We start from the raw sequence: 16,893 nt of genomic DNA on the forward strand, positions 1-16,893 counted from the left end.
TTTTTAAAACAAGATTCTTTCTTATTTTACTCGAATTATCCGTTTAAGTACTCAATTGGTTACCTTTTTAGGTAAGAATCTTATGGGAGACACTCCTCCATCGCGCTAATCCAATTTTCCTTTTTTACGTGCAAGGTGAGTGTGCAAAATTGAGTTGGGGTTGTGTCAAAATTTTTTGACATAATTGGTGATATGACAATCTTAACAATAATTTGAGAATAATTGTATAATTGATTATTAGATGGTCGTTTTAGGTTCCAAAATTCTTCTACGTTGTTTTTACTCCGAAACTATAGCAGGTGTGTACCGAAAACTTGATTTTTTGCAAATTTTAGAAGCCAAAAAACATGGTTTTGACGCGACATGGTCGTATGCCAGGCCGTGTGTGACATACTATTCAACAAATACGAGTCACAGGGGTATATGCTCAGGTCGTGTGTGGTCAGGTTAGTGTAGAGTTCACACCGGCCAAGGAGACGGACGTGTGTCTAGGCCATGTAACTTACTGAGTAAAGGATAAGGATCACATAGGTTAGGGACATGGGTGTATATCCAGGTCGTGTGACTCATTGTTACTTTTGAAGTCTACACAAGCCAGAGATACGAGCGTGTCTCCAGGCTATATGACTCATTATTTGTAAATTTAGGGCACACGAGTCGATGACAAGGGCATGTGTCAGGCCGTGTGGGACACACGGGTAGACATACGGGCATATACCAGGCCGTGTGAGGTTATCAGGGCATGTGGGTCAGATCCGAAGTTTATTTCTGAGGCTGTGAGCATTGCCCAATGCGAATCTCAGTTTCTGTAGTGCACTAATGACCTATATTAGACTGTTTGTATTGCTATCTGATAAATCTGAAATGGAATTGTGAGTATGTAAATGGATACAAAATATCATAACTGTTGATGACATTGATATGCAAATGGATACAAAATATCATGACTGTTGATGACATTGACCTGTACTATCTGCTTATGAATTGAATATGCATGACTATATGTACATTTTGACATCTATAATTTACATTTGCATTAGGCAAGAAATGTGAAAAGGAGGAAGTGATCTATCTTGATTTGGTGGCTAAAGCCACGATTACATGTGATTTTGGCATCTTATTGCATCTCGATCTTACAGCTAGTCTGCACCTCTTTGAACGTGTCATAATGACACATCTGGTGTGTAGGGTTGGATGGGTATTAAATGCCCTTAATGGTATGTTGGGATGGTCAGAGATGGTATGTAGCGGTGGGGGTAGCTGTATCTGTTTCTAATCTGTGCCGTATATGAACTGAAATATTTCTGATACAATACTGATACATTAAATCTACACTAGCTATTCTCTGATTTTGATTGACATATGAAACTCAATAGTTTACTATTGTAATGGTACTTTTAGTTGAATATATTACGATTCTATGATGAGTTTTAACCCATTTTGCTTCTAATGGTATCTTAGGTAATCCACAGTCTTGAGCGAGTCGGTGTGGCGGAAGCTTGGCCAACTCGTTTTATCTTTATTATTATCATAAGTAATTTCAACATACTCTAGTAATATGACCTTGTTGTTGTTAGATTAATGGTTGATCTTTGTAACTACTTTAATTGTCAAACAATTTCCTCTATTTATGTTTATAATATGAGTTTCTTTAGTAGTGTTAATGTAACTCTCCGGATTTGGTCTAGATGCCCGTGATGGGGTTGAGGTGTTACATTTAATGGTATTAGAGTCAGGTTAGTCAAAACTTGAATTGTGTTTTGGGCTCATAATGTGTGTTAAAAAGGTAATTAAATGAAAATACGATATCTAAGTTAATCTAAAACTGATTTTCTCGTACATGACCGAGCATTCGATGCTGAACCTGTAAGTATTTTTGTTTTGTTATGATGATTAACGGAAACACTGTAGTAATTAAATTGTTATTTGGTTAAATACTCTGATATGAGCTAGTAAGGTCACTTTGTTGAAATTCTGAACTGATCTGTGCGCTCTGACATTGTAGATAGATTCCTATTATGAGTTCGTATGGTAGTCGTGGATGGAGAACTCATGGACGTTGTGGACGCTAAGGAAGAGCTCGAACGAAGTCATCATCTATGGGCAGTATGCATAATATGGAGCCCAATAAGACAATTGGTCCTCCTACTGCTGAGACGGGGTCTAGACTCCGACGGTTGGGGACAACCCACTGTCTCAGGCCATGATTCGGGCATTAGAGCTGGTCACCGGGACCCATTCTAGATCTGGAGGCCGAGGGTCGGTTACTAGATGACTCTAGTTGAACGGTGTTGAACTGTTCAAGGGCGTTATTGGAGTCACCCCTACTGTTGCTGAATATTGGCTAGAAGCCACTGAGCGTATCATGGATGACATTGACTACACTTTTGCTTAGAAATTAAAGGGTATTGTATCCCTGCTCTAGGATAAAGCCTATCAATGGTGGCTGACGATTGAGTAAGGTGCTTAGCCCGAGCAAGTTAGTTGGGACTATTTTAAAAAACACCTTCTAGAGCTAGTATGTAGGGGCAAGTTATGTGGAGGCTCGCTGACACGAGTTTATGAGTCTAGTTTAGGATGATCGATCTGTGGCTGAATATGAGGCCGAGTTTTTATGACTGAGCAGGTATGCGCGGGCTTTGGTAGTGTCTGATTATGATAAATGTGTGAGATTTGAGGAAGGGTTATGGTATGATCTAAGGGTTCTGATAGCTCTTCAGAAGGAGCGAGTTTTTACAATTTTGGTTGATAAGGTGAAGACTGTAGAAGAGGTGAAGCGCAATGAGCGCAAGCAGCATGATCGCAAGAGAGATCAGAGTGAAGTTAAAAGGGATTAGGGACTTTCTGGTTCTGGACAGCGCCTTAAGAAACGAGTGAGGTTTGATAGGCCTCCAAGGATCGAGGCATCAACTACAGTGAGCGAGATTTAGCTCTGTAAAGACTGTGGGAAGTGTCATCCGGGTGAGTGCTGGAGGAAGTTAGAAACAGACCTAATGGAGTTGGTATTTCCAGCTAACCTAATAGAGTTGCCTCGTCGTTGGAATAGTCAGCATATTTCTAGAGAAGACAATAAATTTGCAGACAAGATCCCGAAGGCAGTATGGGATAAAAGAACTGGTTTATGGTTGATGAAGGAGTCCGCTCAGATGTCTTTTGTTTAGTGTTTTAATTTTGAGTTGTATGTTTTTTTTCACCAAAAAATAAGTTAACAAGCAAATGACCTTTTTAATGCATTTTAACAATTTAAGTACCCAATTGAGTGCCAAAAAAAAAAGGGCTTAATTACTTTTTTTGAAAAAATTTGAAGGGCTTTTTGATGCATTTTAAAAGCTTAAATACTCAATTCAGTGCAAAAAAAATTAATTGCCTTTTTTGAAAAAGTTTGAAGGATTTGTACTTTTTAAATTTTTCTAAACAACAATTCTAATATATTTTTAAAAATATTTAATTTTAAATATAAATTATTAGAAATATATGACCAATAAGTAACATTGGATCATTTCAAGTATACAAAACTAAAACAAACTTCTCTGGCATATATAAACAAATTTTATAAAGGTCCTACTTTCCGTGATTTTCTCAATAACCCATATTATTTAGGGAATAATAGAGTCCCATTAAAAAATACAGGAAAAAAAAACCAAAAACATCCATTAATTTTTTTAAAAAGGTGAACTTTTGAAGGAACTTTTAAAGTTACCTTCTTAGTGCCATATTCTATGGCTTGTTCATTGTGTAAAGTGCCATTCTTTCCGGTGATCCCTTGGCAAATGACGCGAGTGTTCTTGTCTACAAAAACCGCCAGTTTAGACGCCGGAGCTGCCGAGAAAGATTGTGACCGAGTCAAAAGATGAGAAGAAGAGGAAGAGGGAGAAGTGGGGAAATTAGGGGTTTGTCAGGAGAAATCCTGGAAAGCAAAAGACAGAATAAGTCGTGATGCTCGTCTAGCCATTGCTGTTGCTGCTGAATCTGATTCAGCATCGGATCTACTTTTGCTTTTACTAATTTAATAATTTTAATGATTAATATTTTAAAATTATTGTTGATAAAACTTTAAAAAAAAATCAAAAGGGTATTTTAGCTATAATTTAAACATCAAATTAATAATTAATCATTTAAATTAATACACCACATCATCATTTAAGCTACTTTACACCTTTTGAAACATAAAAACTACATTTCTATTTTTTCAATAGAAAGGCACAAATGCAATCAGCCCCTAAATACAAGTATTTCTTTGATATTTTTATCAAAACAACCTTAATCAGAACTGATTAACTAAAATATTTTAATTTCAAAAAATTTAAATATTTTAAGACTAAATTGAAAAAAATATAATAGCTTGAAGACCAAAAAAGAACAAAAGGCAGAGTTAGGTGACCAATTCTTTAGTTTATCAAAAAGAATAATTTCATGTTCCAGGATAAAATTTAAATTTTAATTAAAAGGCTAATTTGAACATTTCAAAAGGAATAAAAGCTAGGCCGAAATGCAATTTGACCCAAGTACAAGGGCTTCCCTGGTACATATACCAAAAAGAGGCCTATGCACGGTCAAATATGTCTACTTTTTAATCCCCAAAGCAAAAGGAAAATGAGAAATGAATCAAAACTTTATTCAGGATCCCAGTTAACAGGATAGACCAAAGCAAAACAAGCATTTCAATATCAAAATGACAAACGAGACTTGTAAACTGATTAATTTCTTGTTCTCATATTATAGAAACTATTCCACTAGCCATAGAATGCGAAAACAGGGGAGGAGGACAAAACAGAAGCGTATTAGAGCATGATATTTCACTAATTTTCCTTCCACCCACAACTCAAAACATCAAAATAACTAAAAAGACAACACCATAACAAAGTTGACAACATTGACTGCAACAAATATCTAAATCAAAAACTAAAATTACTGAGACACACCCAACCACTTAGAGAAGTTCTCAAACTCTGTGTAATCACTGTCGGAGATCATAGTCTGATACCATGCTTTGCCTGCTGACTTGATTGCTGTTGCCTCCTCCTGAATCGTCCACAAGATAGCATTCAAAAAAAAAAAAACAAGGGATTCTTAGAATTACGATACAAAATAACAAGACAGCTAGAATCTATAATACAACTAGGAGTTCTTAAACATGAACAAACATTCAATGGCATGCCAGATATAAAGATTGATAAGATAATATATCCAGCCTGAGAAAGAATTGAAAAATAAATGAAACAAGTATAATTTGAATAGCACAAATGATCACAATAGGCACAGAGCAGCAAAAACAAAAGCCATTCCAAGTAATTTTATGCCCAAATTAATTATCAACAAATGATAAAATCATCAATGCATAAAAACTTATAAAGTATAGAACTTGACTGATGCACTTTAACAAATTGTTTAAACTTAAACCAGATAGTGTAATATCTCATACAAGTGTAATATCTGCCAAATGTTAGTCAAGCAAACCGAGTATGGTATAAAGAAGCAACATCCAATAAAGGTAATATCTCAACAAACGAAACGTGTACAATAAACTATATACACTATTTCTAGGAGGCCTACACCAAAACAGAGTACTCTCATAAGCACAACCACGATATTCATTGCAATTAATGGAACAATTATGAAGCAGTAATAAGCAAAAACATATAATTTAAGAAGCCAAACATACAAAGCCATTACACAATTATCATCATTCAGGAAACATTCAAAACAAAACGAACTTGATATACCTTAGAAATGGGCTTCCTCTTCTTGTCAAGCTTCTCCTTCTTAGCTTTAACACGTTGTGCCTCGGCTAAAAGAGACATCCTCCTAGCAGTCTTCGCATATGGGTTCAACTTCAGCATAGCATTCAAGTTCTTGAGTGGGTTCTTCTTCAAAGGTGCCCTCTTGATCTCCTTCTTAATGGGCTTCACAACCGACTGCACCTCATCAGAGTTGATAATCCTACCCAGATCAGCGTTCACCATCTTAGATCGAGGCAGTACGTACCCTTTCTTCTTCTCAGAAGGCTTATCAAATGACCCGTAAATTGTGTCCAGCTTCTCGTAAGCCGATTTGGTCCAAATAATGAACCTTCCAAGGTGACCACCAGGTGCCAGTTTCAACAGATTAAGCCTCTCCACGTTGGCAACCTCCACTCCAGGAATGTTACGGAAGGCTTTAATAAGCTTAGCTCCCTCAGTTCCGTAAACAATCAAAGGACCTTTACGGGAAATGTACCTCCGATTCCTCATTTTTCCTTTTCCGGGTCGGATTCCTTGGCTGTCCTTAGCCTTTTCAACATCAGGATATGCTCCGATCTGTTTCAAAACCTTGATTGCACCCGAGGTTTTCTCAACGCTCTCAACAGCATCAGAAATGACCAGCGGCATCTCCGGTACAGCCTCAATGCGGTGGCCACGTGCCATGACGAGGGAAGGAACAGCGGAGGCGGCGATGGCGGAAGCAACGGCGTAACGCTTCTGGTTAACATTGATTTTCCGGTGCCAGCGGCGCCAGATCTTGGTAGGAGCAAACATGCGTCCACCGCGACACATGTTTCCGAAAGCACCTTGGCCTGCACGGTGAGTACCCCCACCAGGAACACGAGGGATACGCGAGACGGCACGACCGGTACCCCAGGATTCAGCTGAAGTTTGGTGACCAGCGCGTTTGGAGACGGCATAGGGTTGACGGCTGTTTTTGGATATATTGTCGTGGACGAAGGTGACGATGTCGGGTCGAATCGAGGCTTTCATCACATCAGCGAGAGGAACGGTTGGGGTGGCATCAGTAGCCATGTCAGACTCTATGGTTTGGACGGAGACAAGAGGGCGCGCGGCGGCGGCCATTTTGTAGGGTTTGGGGGACGTGGGGGAGTGAAGATGGAGTAGAATGAAGAACGGGAGGAGCTCTAGGGTTTTGAGAAGTATGGATTATTTATATTCTATTTTATTAGGAAAAGAGCCGATGGTTAACAAATTTTGGGCTGCTGACCCGAATATAATAACTCTGACTCAAAGCTTAATGTACTTTATGGGTCCATCACAGGACAGCCCGTCCAAATTAATTAATTATTTTTGTTTCTTTCCTTAAAAATTATTTCTAAAAAATATATTACTTTTTTAAAAATTTTAATATCTTCTCATGTTTGAATAATTTTGCATAAAATATTTTATGCTTTTAATAAATGTATTTTTTTCATTTTTTAAGGCATCCACTCGAGCTAGTCTTGTAACCAATCTTCCACATTCTATAGGTCCATTAAGGGGATAAATGCTGGTCACAAATTTTAAAGTTGCTCCATACCCAGAGCGAAGATCAAACCCTCGACCACTGGTTAAGGTAGGAGAGACTCTTACTATCTCACCTAACTTCTATGCTTGGTAAAAAGATTTTAAGTTATTTTCAATGAAATAAATATAACATAAATCATATTTGTTACAAAATATTATAGAAATATTTCTATTTGACAGCAAAAATTTATTTTGTAATAAGATAATATTTTATAATAACTAATATCTCGTATACATTTAATAATAATCAATGTCTAATTAAAATTTAATTTGAAGTACCAATAGATGGTTAGGAGAAGTAAAAGTAGAGTTCTTCCTCCCAAATATTTGGACTAAACTTGACTCTCGTAGTCCTCATTGTTGGGAATGTTTTATTTGAATTTCACTTCAACCCGAATTGAATTGATCTTAAACTCACACATGTGATTACAAAAAAAAATGAAGTTATTATTATATAAATAAATGGATAACAATGCATTGGAGCTCGAAATGATGCATAAAGCTAAGTGGAATTTAAATTATAATATGCATTTTATAGTTTAAAAAATTTATTATAATCTAAAAAAAATATTTCCTATTAAATATTTATAAATTTTAGTATATATTATTAAAATATTAATATAAAATATTAAGTATATATTTAAATTTAAAATTATTTTTAATGTCAAAATTTATTATTAAAATTATAATTATAATTTTAAATAATTTTATTAGAATATTATTAAATATAAATATGTATGTTTAATAATATTAAAAATTATAATATTTTATTTTTTTAGATATATTAAAATTTCAAAATAAAAGTTTATTCTAATAATATTCAACTTTATTCAAATTAGATTTTATATAAAAATCAAGTTATTTATAAGTTTTTTTTAAATGATTCATGCTCTTCAAAATAAGAAGTCTAACTTTTAGAAAATATGGATTATTTTTCGTTAATTAGTAAGTTATTTTTTATTGACTAAATTATTTTTCATAAAACAAACATAAAAAAATATTAAAATTATTTTCGATAAATCATTTTTGACGAAACAAACACATTTTAAAATTGCTAAAAAGATCTACCAAAAATATTTATTTTAAAATAAACAACTATAATGAAATAAATAAAATATTGATTAATAGGATATAATTTCATACGGGGAGGGAGAAGAGCAGTATATCCCACATTTCACATATTTAAAAATAAATTTAAACTGTCAACTAAATCTTGAGTGAAATGGTAAAGACCTTGATATCAACCCTTTAGGTAACATCAATTCTAAATTCAATCACTGTACAACACATACGCCTTCAAGCCCTAAACAATTATTATGCCCTTTTATATATATTTATATCTATATATTTCGGAATATGTGTATGTTACATAAATTTAAAATTAGTGAAAAATGGTCGATTGGCATGAGTATTATTGTCAATGCAGGACGGCGTGGGTAATCTAACCCGTATTCAACATCGGAATATGGTTACGGAGCATTACCAAACTTATAAAACAATTAAACATTCATTTCACATACATTTTCAAATTTCATGCAATCATCATTCAAACTCAATCACATTGTCCCTAATACGAGCCTACGAGACCCTAAACATACTTTAGAAGTGGTTCGGGACTAAACCGATAGCTCAAGAAAATTTTGAAACACTTAGAAAATTTTCAAAAATACAGGGGACACGCGCCTGTGTGGCCCGGACGTGTGTTTCATACGGCCAAAGACATGCCCGTGTCACAGGTCGTGTAGACATTCGAAATGAAAGCACATGGCCGTGTTCCAGCCCATGTCCTACCCCGTGTAACTCTCTGACTTGGTCACACGGCCAACACACATGCCAGTATGGCTAGCCCGTGTGCCCTAAGATATGGCCACACACACTAGTGTGCCAGACTATAACAGCCTGGTTTTAGCTAAATCAGAACAGTGGTTTTGGAACCACAAATCCGATGTTGGAAAATTATTTTAATATTATTTTTGGTGTTTACAGCATGATAGCATGTACGTGTAAAAATTTCGTGAGCCAATTTTATCTGTTTAATTGCTTAATTTGAGAAAAAGGATTAAATTGCGTAAAATGCAAAAGTTGTATTCTACTTGTTAAAGGTGTCAAATAGCTTTGGCTTTTAAATATGATGGCCTTAAATGGTAATTAAACCATTTGAAACATTAGTAGACTTATATGGACATATGATTAAGTGTTTTTAAATGTTTTATTAAAGGTTATTTAGGTAATTTGGTTATTAATATGATAATAAATAAAACAAACAAACTTAATTTTCTTTCATCTTCTTCAAGTGCCGAAATTCAAGAGGAAAGAACACCATTGTAGGGTTTGAAGGGTCCAGTCATTGCTTAGCTCAATTGTAAGTCTATTTTAGCTTAGTTTTTGATGATTTCTATATTTTTGTAATCGTTGCAGCTCAATCTAGCTAGCCCATACCTTAGATTTTGAAACTGTTAAAGATTTTGAGAGTTTCCATTGTTGAATCTATGAGTTCTTTGATGTTTAATGTTGAAATATGAAAGGTTGATGATAGTTTTACATGTTTTGTTAAGTGATTTTTGATGAAAATGCGTAATAGGGATTAATTTGTGAAAGGTGCAAATTGTGTGGTTAAACTGTGAAATAAATGAAAGTTTTGGGCTGTTAAGGACTTATATGAAATTCATCCAAGCTTGGTTTATTGAAAATATGTAAATTTTGTGTATTTGTGAAATAGGGACTAAATTATTAAAGTGTAAAAGTTTAGGGACTAAAGTGGAAATAGGCCTAAATGTATGTTTTGGACTAAATTGAATGAGTGATTGATTAAAGAAGTTAATTTTCAATATATTTAGATTAAGAAAAAAGGAATCCGAAATTAGATCGGGGGAAAGGCAAGATTATCAAGTAATTGACTCATTTCGCCGTTTTCATACTCGAGGTAAGTTCGTATGTGATGATTTCATTATAAATGTATGTTAAATGCTTTGATATTGCCTAAACTGTGATTATGAGATTTTTATTAATGTATGAATTGTAAATACGACTCTACGGAATTATTCGAAGATGGAATTAACAAGATAAAAATCCTGGTTGAGCTTTAGGAATAGATTTGGATACTTGTGACATGTTATAAGATGATATACAGATTTAGCTTCGGGCCATGCATATTGGATGAGTTGGCTACGGGTCATGATATTAGCACTTCGGGTGCGAGTTGTACCGATTTGGCTTCGGGCCATGCATATCGGATGTTTTGACTTAGGGCCATGAAAATAGTTTTTCGGATAAATTTCCTTGATTTGGCTACGGGCCATGGTATAGGTACTTATCGAATGAGACTATTGAGTATCCAATTTCTATTCCGAATGGTTCAACGGATAAATGAATGATGTGGTTGAGAAAGAGGTTAGTACGAGGTGATACAGGTATGTATAGAACTTATTCGAGTATTAAATAGAGAAGGTTCAATAAGATGGTATTTAATCAAGTTTAAAACATGAGAAAGGTTTGTAATTAATGTGAAATTGGTTGATTTACATTTATTCAATGAATTAAATTATTTATATACGAGCTTACTAAGCTATGAAGCTTACTTCGTATTATTTTTCTATGTTTTATAATGAATCAAGGCTAGCTCGGATCCAGAAGTCATCGGGAACATCATCTGTAACAGCCCAGTTTAGACCGTAGTCGGAACAGTGGTTTCAGAACCATAAATCCGGGGTTAGAAAATTATTTTAATAGTATTTTATGTGTTTACCGCATGTGATAAGATATGTGTGAAATTTCGTGTGAAAATTTTATCGTCTGTATGCTCGATTTTATAAAAGGACTTAATCGCGTAAAATGCAAAAGTGACCTGCTATATGTTAAAAATGCTTAGATGCTATGGCTATTTAAACCAAAGGTCCTTAGGTTGTTATTAAACCATTGATAGTGGAAATTGACATATATAGGCATTAAATGAATGTTTATAATGGTTTTTAATTAAGGTTAATTATGTAAAATGTTAATTAATGAAACATAAATAAAATAAAAGATGAAAAGATGTTCATCTTTATTTTTTTTTCAACCGAAATTAGAAAGAAAAGAGCCAAAATATTAGGTTTTCATTTGGCACTTGCAAAGCTTGATTAAGGTATGGATTTTGCTCAGTTTTTGATGATTTCTATGTTTTTGTGATCGTTGCTTCGTGTTCTAGCTAGCCTGTATCTTAATTTTCAAATTTGTTGAAGATTTTGTGAAGTGCCATTGATGAGTGCTTGAGTTTTTGGATGTTTGATGATGAAATATGAAAGTTTAATGATAGATTTTAATGTTTTGTAAAGTAATTTTTGACAAAAATTTCAAATAGGGATTAAATTGAAGGGTTGAAATGTGAAATAAATGAAAGATATGGGCTGCTAGGGAGATATAGAGACTTCGGCTAAGCATGGGCTATATTGAATTTTGTGTATTTATGAAATAGGGACTAATTTGTAAGAAATGTGAAAGTTAAGGGCCAAAGTGTAAATTGCCTTAAATATGTGTTTTTGGATGAAATTGAGAGAATAAGTGATTAAATGAGTTAATTTTGAATACATATAGATCAAGAAAAGAGGAATCCAGAATTAGATCGGGGGAAAGGCAAGATAATCGAGTAATTGATTCATTTCGCCTTTTTCATACCTGAGGTAAGTTCGTAGGTGATCATTTCATTATAAATGAATGTTATATGCTTTGTTATTGCATCAAATGTGTTTATGAGATTGCGGATAATGTTTGAATTGTGAATAATACTATACGGAAGTGTTCAACGATGAAATCGACAAGCGAAACTTCTTGGCTAAACTTTAAGTATAGTGATGATAATAATGTAATGTCATTAAGTTAATGTACTGGCTTCAGGCCATGATATCGGCACTTCGGGTGTGAATAATACCTTGATTTGGCTACGGGCCATGATATACGTATTTTGAGAGGAGTTACCTAGATTTGGCTACAGGCCATGGTATAGGTACTCCGGGATAAGTTACCTTGATTTGGCTATGGGCCATGGTATAGGTACTTATCGTTTGTGATTCGTGAGTGACCGATTTCTATCCCTAATGGTATAACGAATAAAAGAATAACTTGTTTAAGGAAGAGATTAGTATGGGGTGGTACAGGTATGTACGAAACTTATTTGATCATTGTGTTGAGAAAGATCAATAAGATGTTAATGAATCATGTTTTGAGACATGATAGGAAGGTTTGTGTTAATGAGATATTGTTTTGGTAATGTTTATAAGATTGAATTAAATTTATCTGATGAATTGAATTGCTTAATTACGAGCTTACTAAACTATGAAGCTTAATGTGTGTTATTTGTCTATGTTTTATAGATAATCAAAGCTAGCTTGAACCCGGGAATCGTCAAGAGCATCGTCACACTATCGATCATTTGTTGGTACTTTTGAGGCTTGTATATATGGTATATGGCATGTATAGGCTAGTGTCATTTTGGTATGTTTTGAACTATGATGTTAGCCATGTGATTTGGCTTGTTAATGGTGTAGATGTTGATATGTTTTAGCCAATTAAATTGGCTTAAGTTAAGTTCTTGAAAAATGATCTATGTGATGCAAATAATGCCTTTATATGTTGGCTTGTTTTGGTATGTTTGCCATAGTGATAGGTATAGTTAAATGGATGTTGTTTTAGTTAGTTATCAATGTTTGAGAAATGGTAAATTGCGATGATTTTGGCATAATGATTTGGTATAATTTGAATATGGAAATGATTAGTTGAAATGGTTTATTATCTATGGTATGTTATGTATATGTTTTGGTGGGTTTTTGTTGCTTATAAATGACTTGAAATGGTACCAAATAGGCTGATTTATATGCATGATTGTAGGGTGGCAAATTGACTTTTCAAATGGCCTATTTTTGTCCACACAGGCAGAGACACGGGCGTGTGTCTCGGCTGTGTGTGACACACGACTATGTTATACGGCCATGTGTCCGCTGGGGTAGTCCTACAATTTTAAGTTAGTCTTGAGCAGGGCCTACACACATGGGCATGTCTGGTGGCCATGTGAGGCACACAGCCTTGGCACATGGGCGTGTGTGGCTATTTCGAAGGGTACACGGGTTAGACATACGGGCGTGTGGTTAGCCATGTGACCCAAGTCAGTTTTGACCACGACCAAGGCACACGGGCATGTCTCCGGCCATGTGGTGCAAGTCAGTATGTATTCTCTGTTTTCACACGGCCTAGGACACGGGCATGTCTAGTAGCCGTGTGAGGCACACGGCCTGCTTACACGAGCGTGTGATCTAGGAATGTAAATTTTTTCTAACAGTTTGAAATTTTTTATATGTGATCAGTTTAGTCCCGAACCATTCTTAAGCATGTTTTAAGGTCTCGTAGAGCCTTATAAGGGACAATATGAATGTTTGCAAATGGTTTTTGATAATGTATGTGAATGGGATGTGTTATTCGGTAATGCCTTGTAACCCTTTTCTAGCGATGGATACAGGTTAGGGGTGTTACATCATCACACTATCAAACATCTAATTTGGTACTTTTGAGTTAAATATCTTTGGTATATGGCATGTATAGGCTAGATGTGGTATTTTGGTTGTGATTATAGGCATGAGAATTGGCTTGTAATTGATGTTAATATTGATGTATGTTTGGCTATTAGAAATGGCTTGTAATTGTACATGGTTTGCTATGTAAGTATATAGCCATGAGTAATGGCTTATTTTGATATGTTTTGTATGAATGAGGTTAAGGTTTCATAGTTGTTCAAATGGTTATTTGAATTATGGTAAATGATCCATATTGTTTGGTATTGTTTTGGCATCTAATTGATTCATGTTGTTTGGTATTGTTTTGGCATGTAATTGACTAAGTCAATGATAGTAAATTGAGTTTTGGTATAGATGAGATTATAGTGATATGAATTGTGCATTTTGGTTGATGTTTTTGCCTGCCTAATTGAATGATGAAATGGTACCATTTTGATTGTTTAGGTGTGCATGAAAATGGGTGGCAAATTGGCCTTACAAATAGCCTATTTTTATCCACACAGGCAGAGACACGGGCGTGTGTCTCAGCTGTGTGTGACACACGTTCATGTTACACGGCTGTGTGTCCCCTGGTGTAGTTATTAAAATGAAGTCAGTATGCTCCACACGGTCTCACACACGGGCATGTGACTGGCCGTGTGGTACAAGTCAGTATACCCTCTAATTGCCACACGGCCTAGCAACATGGCTAAGCACACGGGTGTGTGACTTGGCCATGTTGCATAAGTTAGTATACTCTCCAGTTTTCACACGTTCTAGCACAGGGGCATGTCTTTGACCGTGTGATGCAAGTCAGTATGTATGCTCTATTTCCACACGGCCTATGACACGGGCGTGCCTAAAGCCGTGTGAGGCACACGGCCTATTCATACGGGCGTGTGACCCCTATATGGTTGAAATTTTATTAAGATTCCAAAATTTTCTTATGATATCGGTTTACTCCTGAACCACTTCTAAAGCATGTTTAAGGCCTCGTAGGCCATTGTAAGGGACAAATTGATTGTATTGAATGATTTATGAGAATGAATACTGTAACATCTTGAATTAGGGCTTAATCGGAATAGTGGTTTTGGGACCACAAATCCGACGTTAATATAATTAACTTACGATCATTAAGAGGTCTAGGATATGAAAGTAAGCATGTGTTAAAGTTTCATGAAGAAATTCTATGTGTAAGGTGTCCAATTGGAAATTAGGGACCAAATTGAATAAATTGCAAAACTTGGATTCTAGAAGCAATTTGTATGAAATTTATTTGGACAAAAATGGGCATGCATGGCAAAATTTTGGAAGTTTAGTAAGGGAGGACATTTTGGTCATTTGGTAATAAACTAAATAAAAAGGAAAAAATCAAGCTAAAATCAGCTCATTTTCTTTTCCATGCTGCCGAAATTCCAAGGGTCTCCATAGCTAGGGTTTTCAACATTTTCAAGCTCAATAGTAAGTGCTCTCAAGCCCCGTTTTTAATGTTCTTCATATTTTTTAGATCCTCGTAACATGCTCTCTCTATTTCTACCCATATTTCAAGCTAGGGTTCATGTTCAAAAATTTACCCATGCATGAGGTGTTTGTGTTTTGATGATTTATAGAGGAATATGAAAGTTTAAAGGATAGTAAACAACTCTTTCTAAGTAGTTTTTCATGGAAATGGCTTAAGGGACCATTTTGTAAAAGTTGTGAAAATGGGTAGAAAAATGTGAAATGAAAGAAAATGTGGGCTGCTATAGGCAAGAAAAATATTCGGCTAGGCTTGGGTAACTTATATATTTCATGCATTTCATTATACAAGCTTTAGGACTAAATTGTAAAAGTGTGAAAGATTAGGGGCAAACTGGTCATTCTGCTCAAGGGTGAGTTTTAAATCCTAAAATAAAAAATGTGATGTATTAATAATCAAATTTTATTGATATAGACCCCGAGGAATCAATTCTGGACGTCGACCGTGGAAAACGAAAGGTTTTGAAATAACCGAACTACGAAACCGAAACAATTACCAGGTAAGTTTGTATAACTCGAAGTAAACTCTAAATATACTTAAATATGCATGTTCTTGAATGTATGGAAATTTAGATATTCATTGCATGATAAACCATGAAATGTGGTAGTGTAATTGAAAAGATGATAAATGTCCCGGTTGAAATAAAAAGGGGAATCCGATGGATAAATTATGGCTTACATGACATGAGATCCTACATGTGTTGCAGAAAAGGATTTAGCCCAGGCGGGTAATCCGATAATCTCAAAATGGGAAAGGATTTAGCCCGGACAGGTGTTCCTTGAGTGATCAAGCCTCCTGAAGAATATGGGTGCATTAAGGATTTAGCCAGGACGGGTAATTCGATTGAGGACTAAATTTAGCCTAGAATGGCAATTCAAATCCAAGTTTTATGAGAGAAATTGTCATTAAAGCGAATTTAACCTAGAATGGTAATCCCGACATTGCTCTATGAGTTATTACTAAGGGGGATTTAGCCTGGACTGGTAATTCCGCCGTAAGATGTAAGGTTCACGGGAGTGCGTACTCGAGATGATCACTTGTGTGACTTGACGGTAATTGAGCTATGCATCGAGATTTCTGAGAAATTCAATGGGATTAACATGAGAAATAAAGAATGGAAATATTGAATTGATGAGCTCATCTAAGACTAATGATATGATGTATTGTTATGAGACTAACTTGATGATTGAGTGCATGTGATAATGAAACTATTTCATGCTTATTGGAATTATTTCCTAAATATGATTGTATGCTAATTAACCGGTAAATTTACTTTTTAGTTATCCAGACTTACTAAGCATATAAATGCTTACCCCTTCTCCTTTCCCTGTCTTACAGAGCTCGTGGACTCATGAAGATTGGAAGACAGTTAGAGAATCAACGCACTATCGACTTGTCCTGCTTTGGTAAATAGATACTTCCATTTTGTTTAATGGCATGTATAGGATTTTGGTTATTTTGTTATATGTGTCATTTGGCTAGCCAATGTAAGGGCCTAAATGGTATACTTATTCTTTTGTATAAGGCCATGAGATATGGCTCATATCGATGTAGGTAGTAAACCTACCAATAATGCATATCT

At 35.2% G+C, this 16,893-nt stretch overlaps 1 protein-coding gene across 1 annotated transcript; it reads right to left on the bottom strand.

Annotated features, from left to right (window-relative positions):
- Positions 1-4,686: 4,686 nt before the first annotated feature.
- On the bottom strand, positions 4,687-6,978 carry LOC107948336 (60S ribosomal protein L4). The gene is made up of 2 exons (XM_016882838.2): positions 5,724-6,978; positions 4,687-5,022 (listed from the first exon to the last, which is right to left on the bottom strand). Exons 1-2 carry the CDS (start codon positions 6,825-6,827, stop codon positions 4,909-4,911), a joined length of 1,218 nt encoding a protein of 405 aa, XP_016738327.2. The 5' UTR covers positions 6,828-6,978; the 3' UTR covers positions 4,687-4,908.
- Between the last annotated feature and the right edge of the window lie 9,915 nt (positions 6,979-16,893).

Source organism: Gossypium hirsutum, chromosome A04 (genome assembly GCF_007990345.1).
Source record: "Gossypium hirsutum isolate 1008001.06 chromosome A04, Gossypium_hirsutum_v2.1, whole genome shotgun sequence".
NCBI lineage: Eukaryota > Viridiplantae > Streptophyta > Magnoliopsida > Malvales > Malvaceae > Gossypium > Gossypium hirsutum.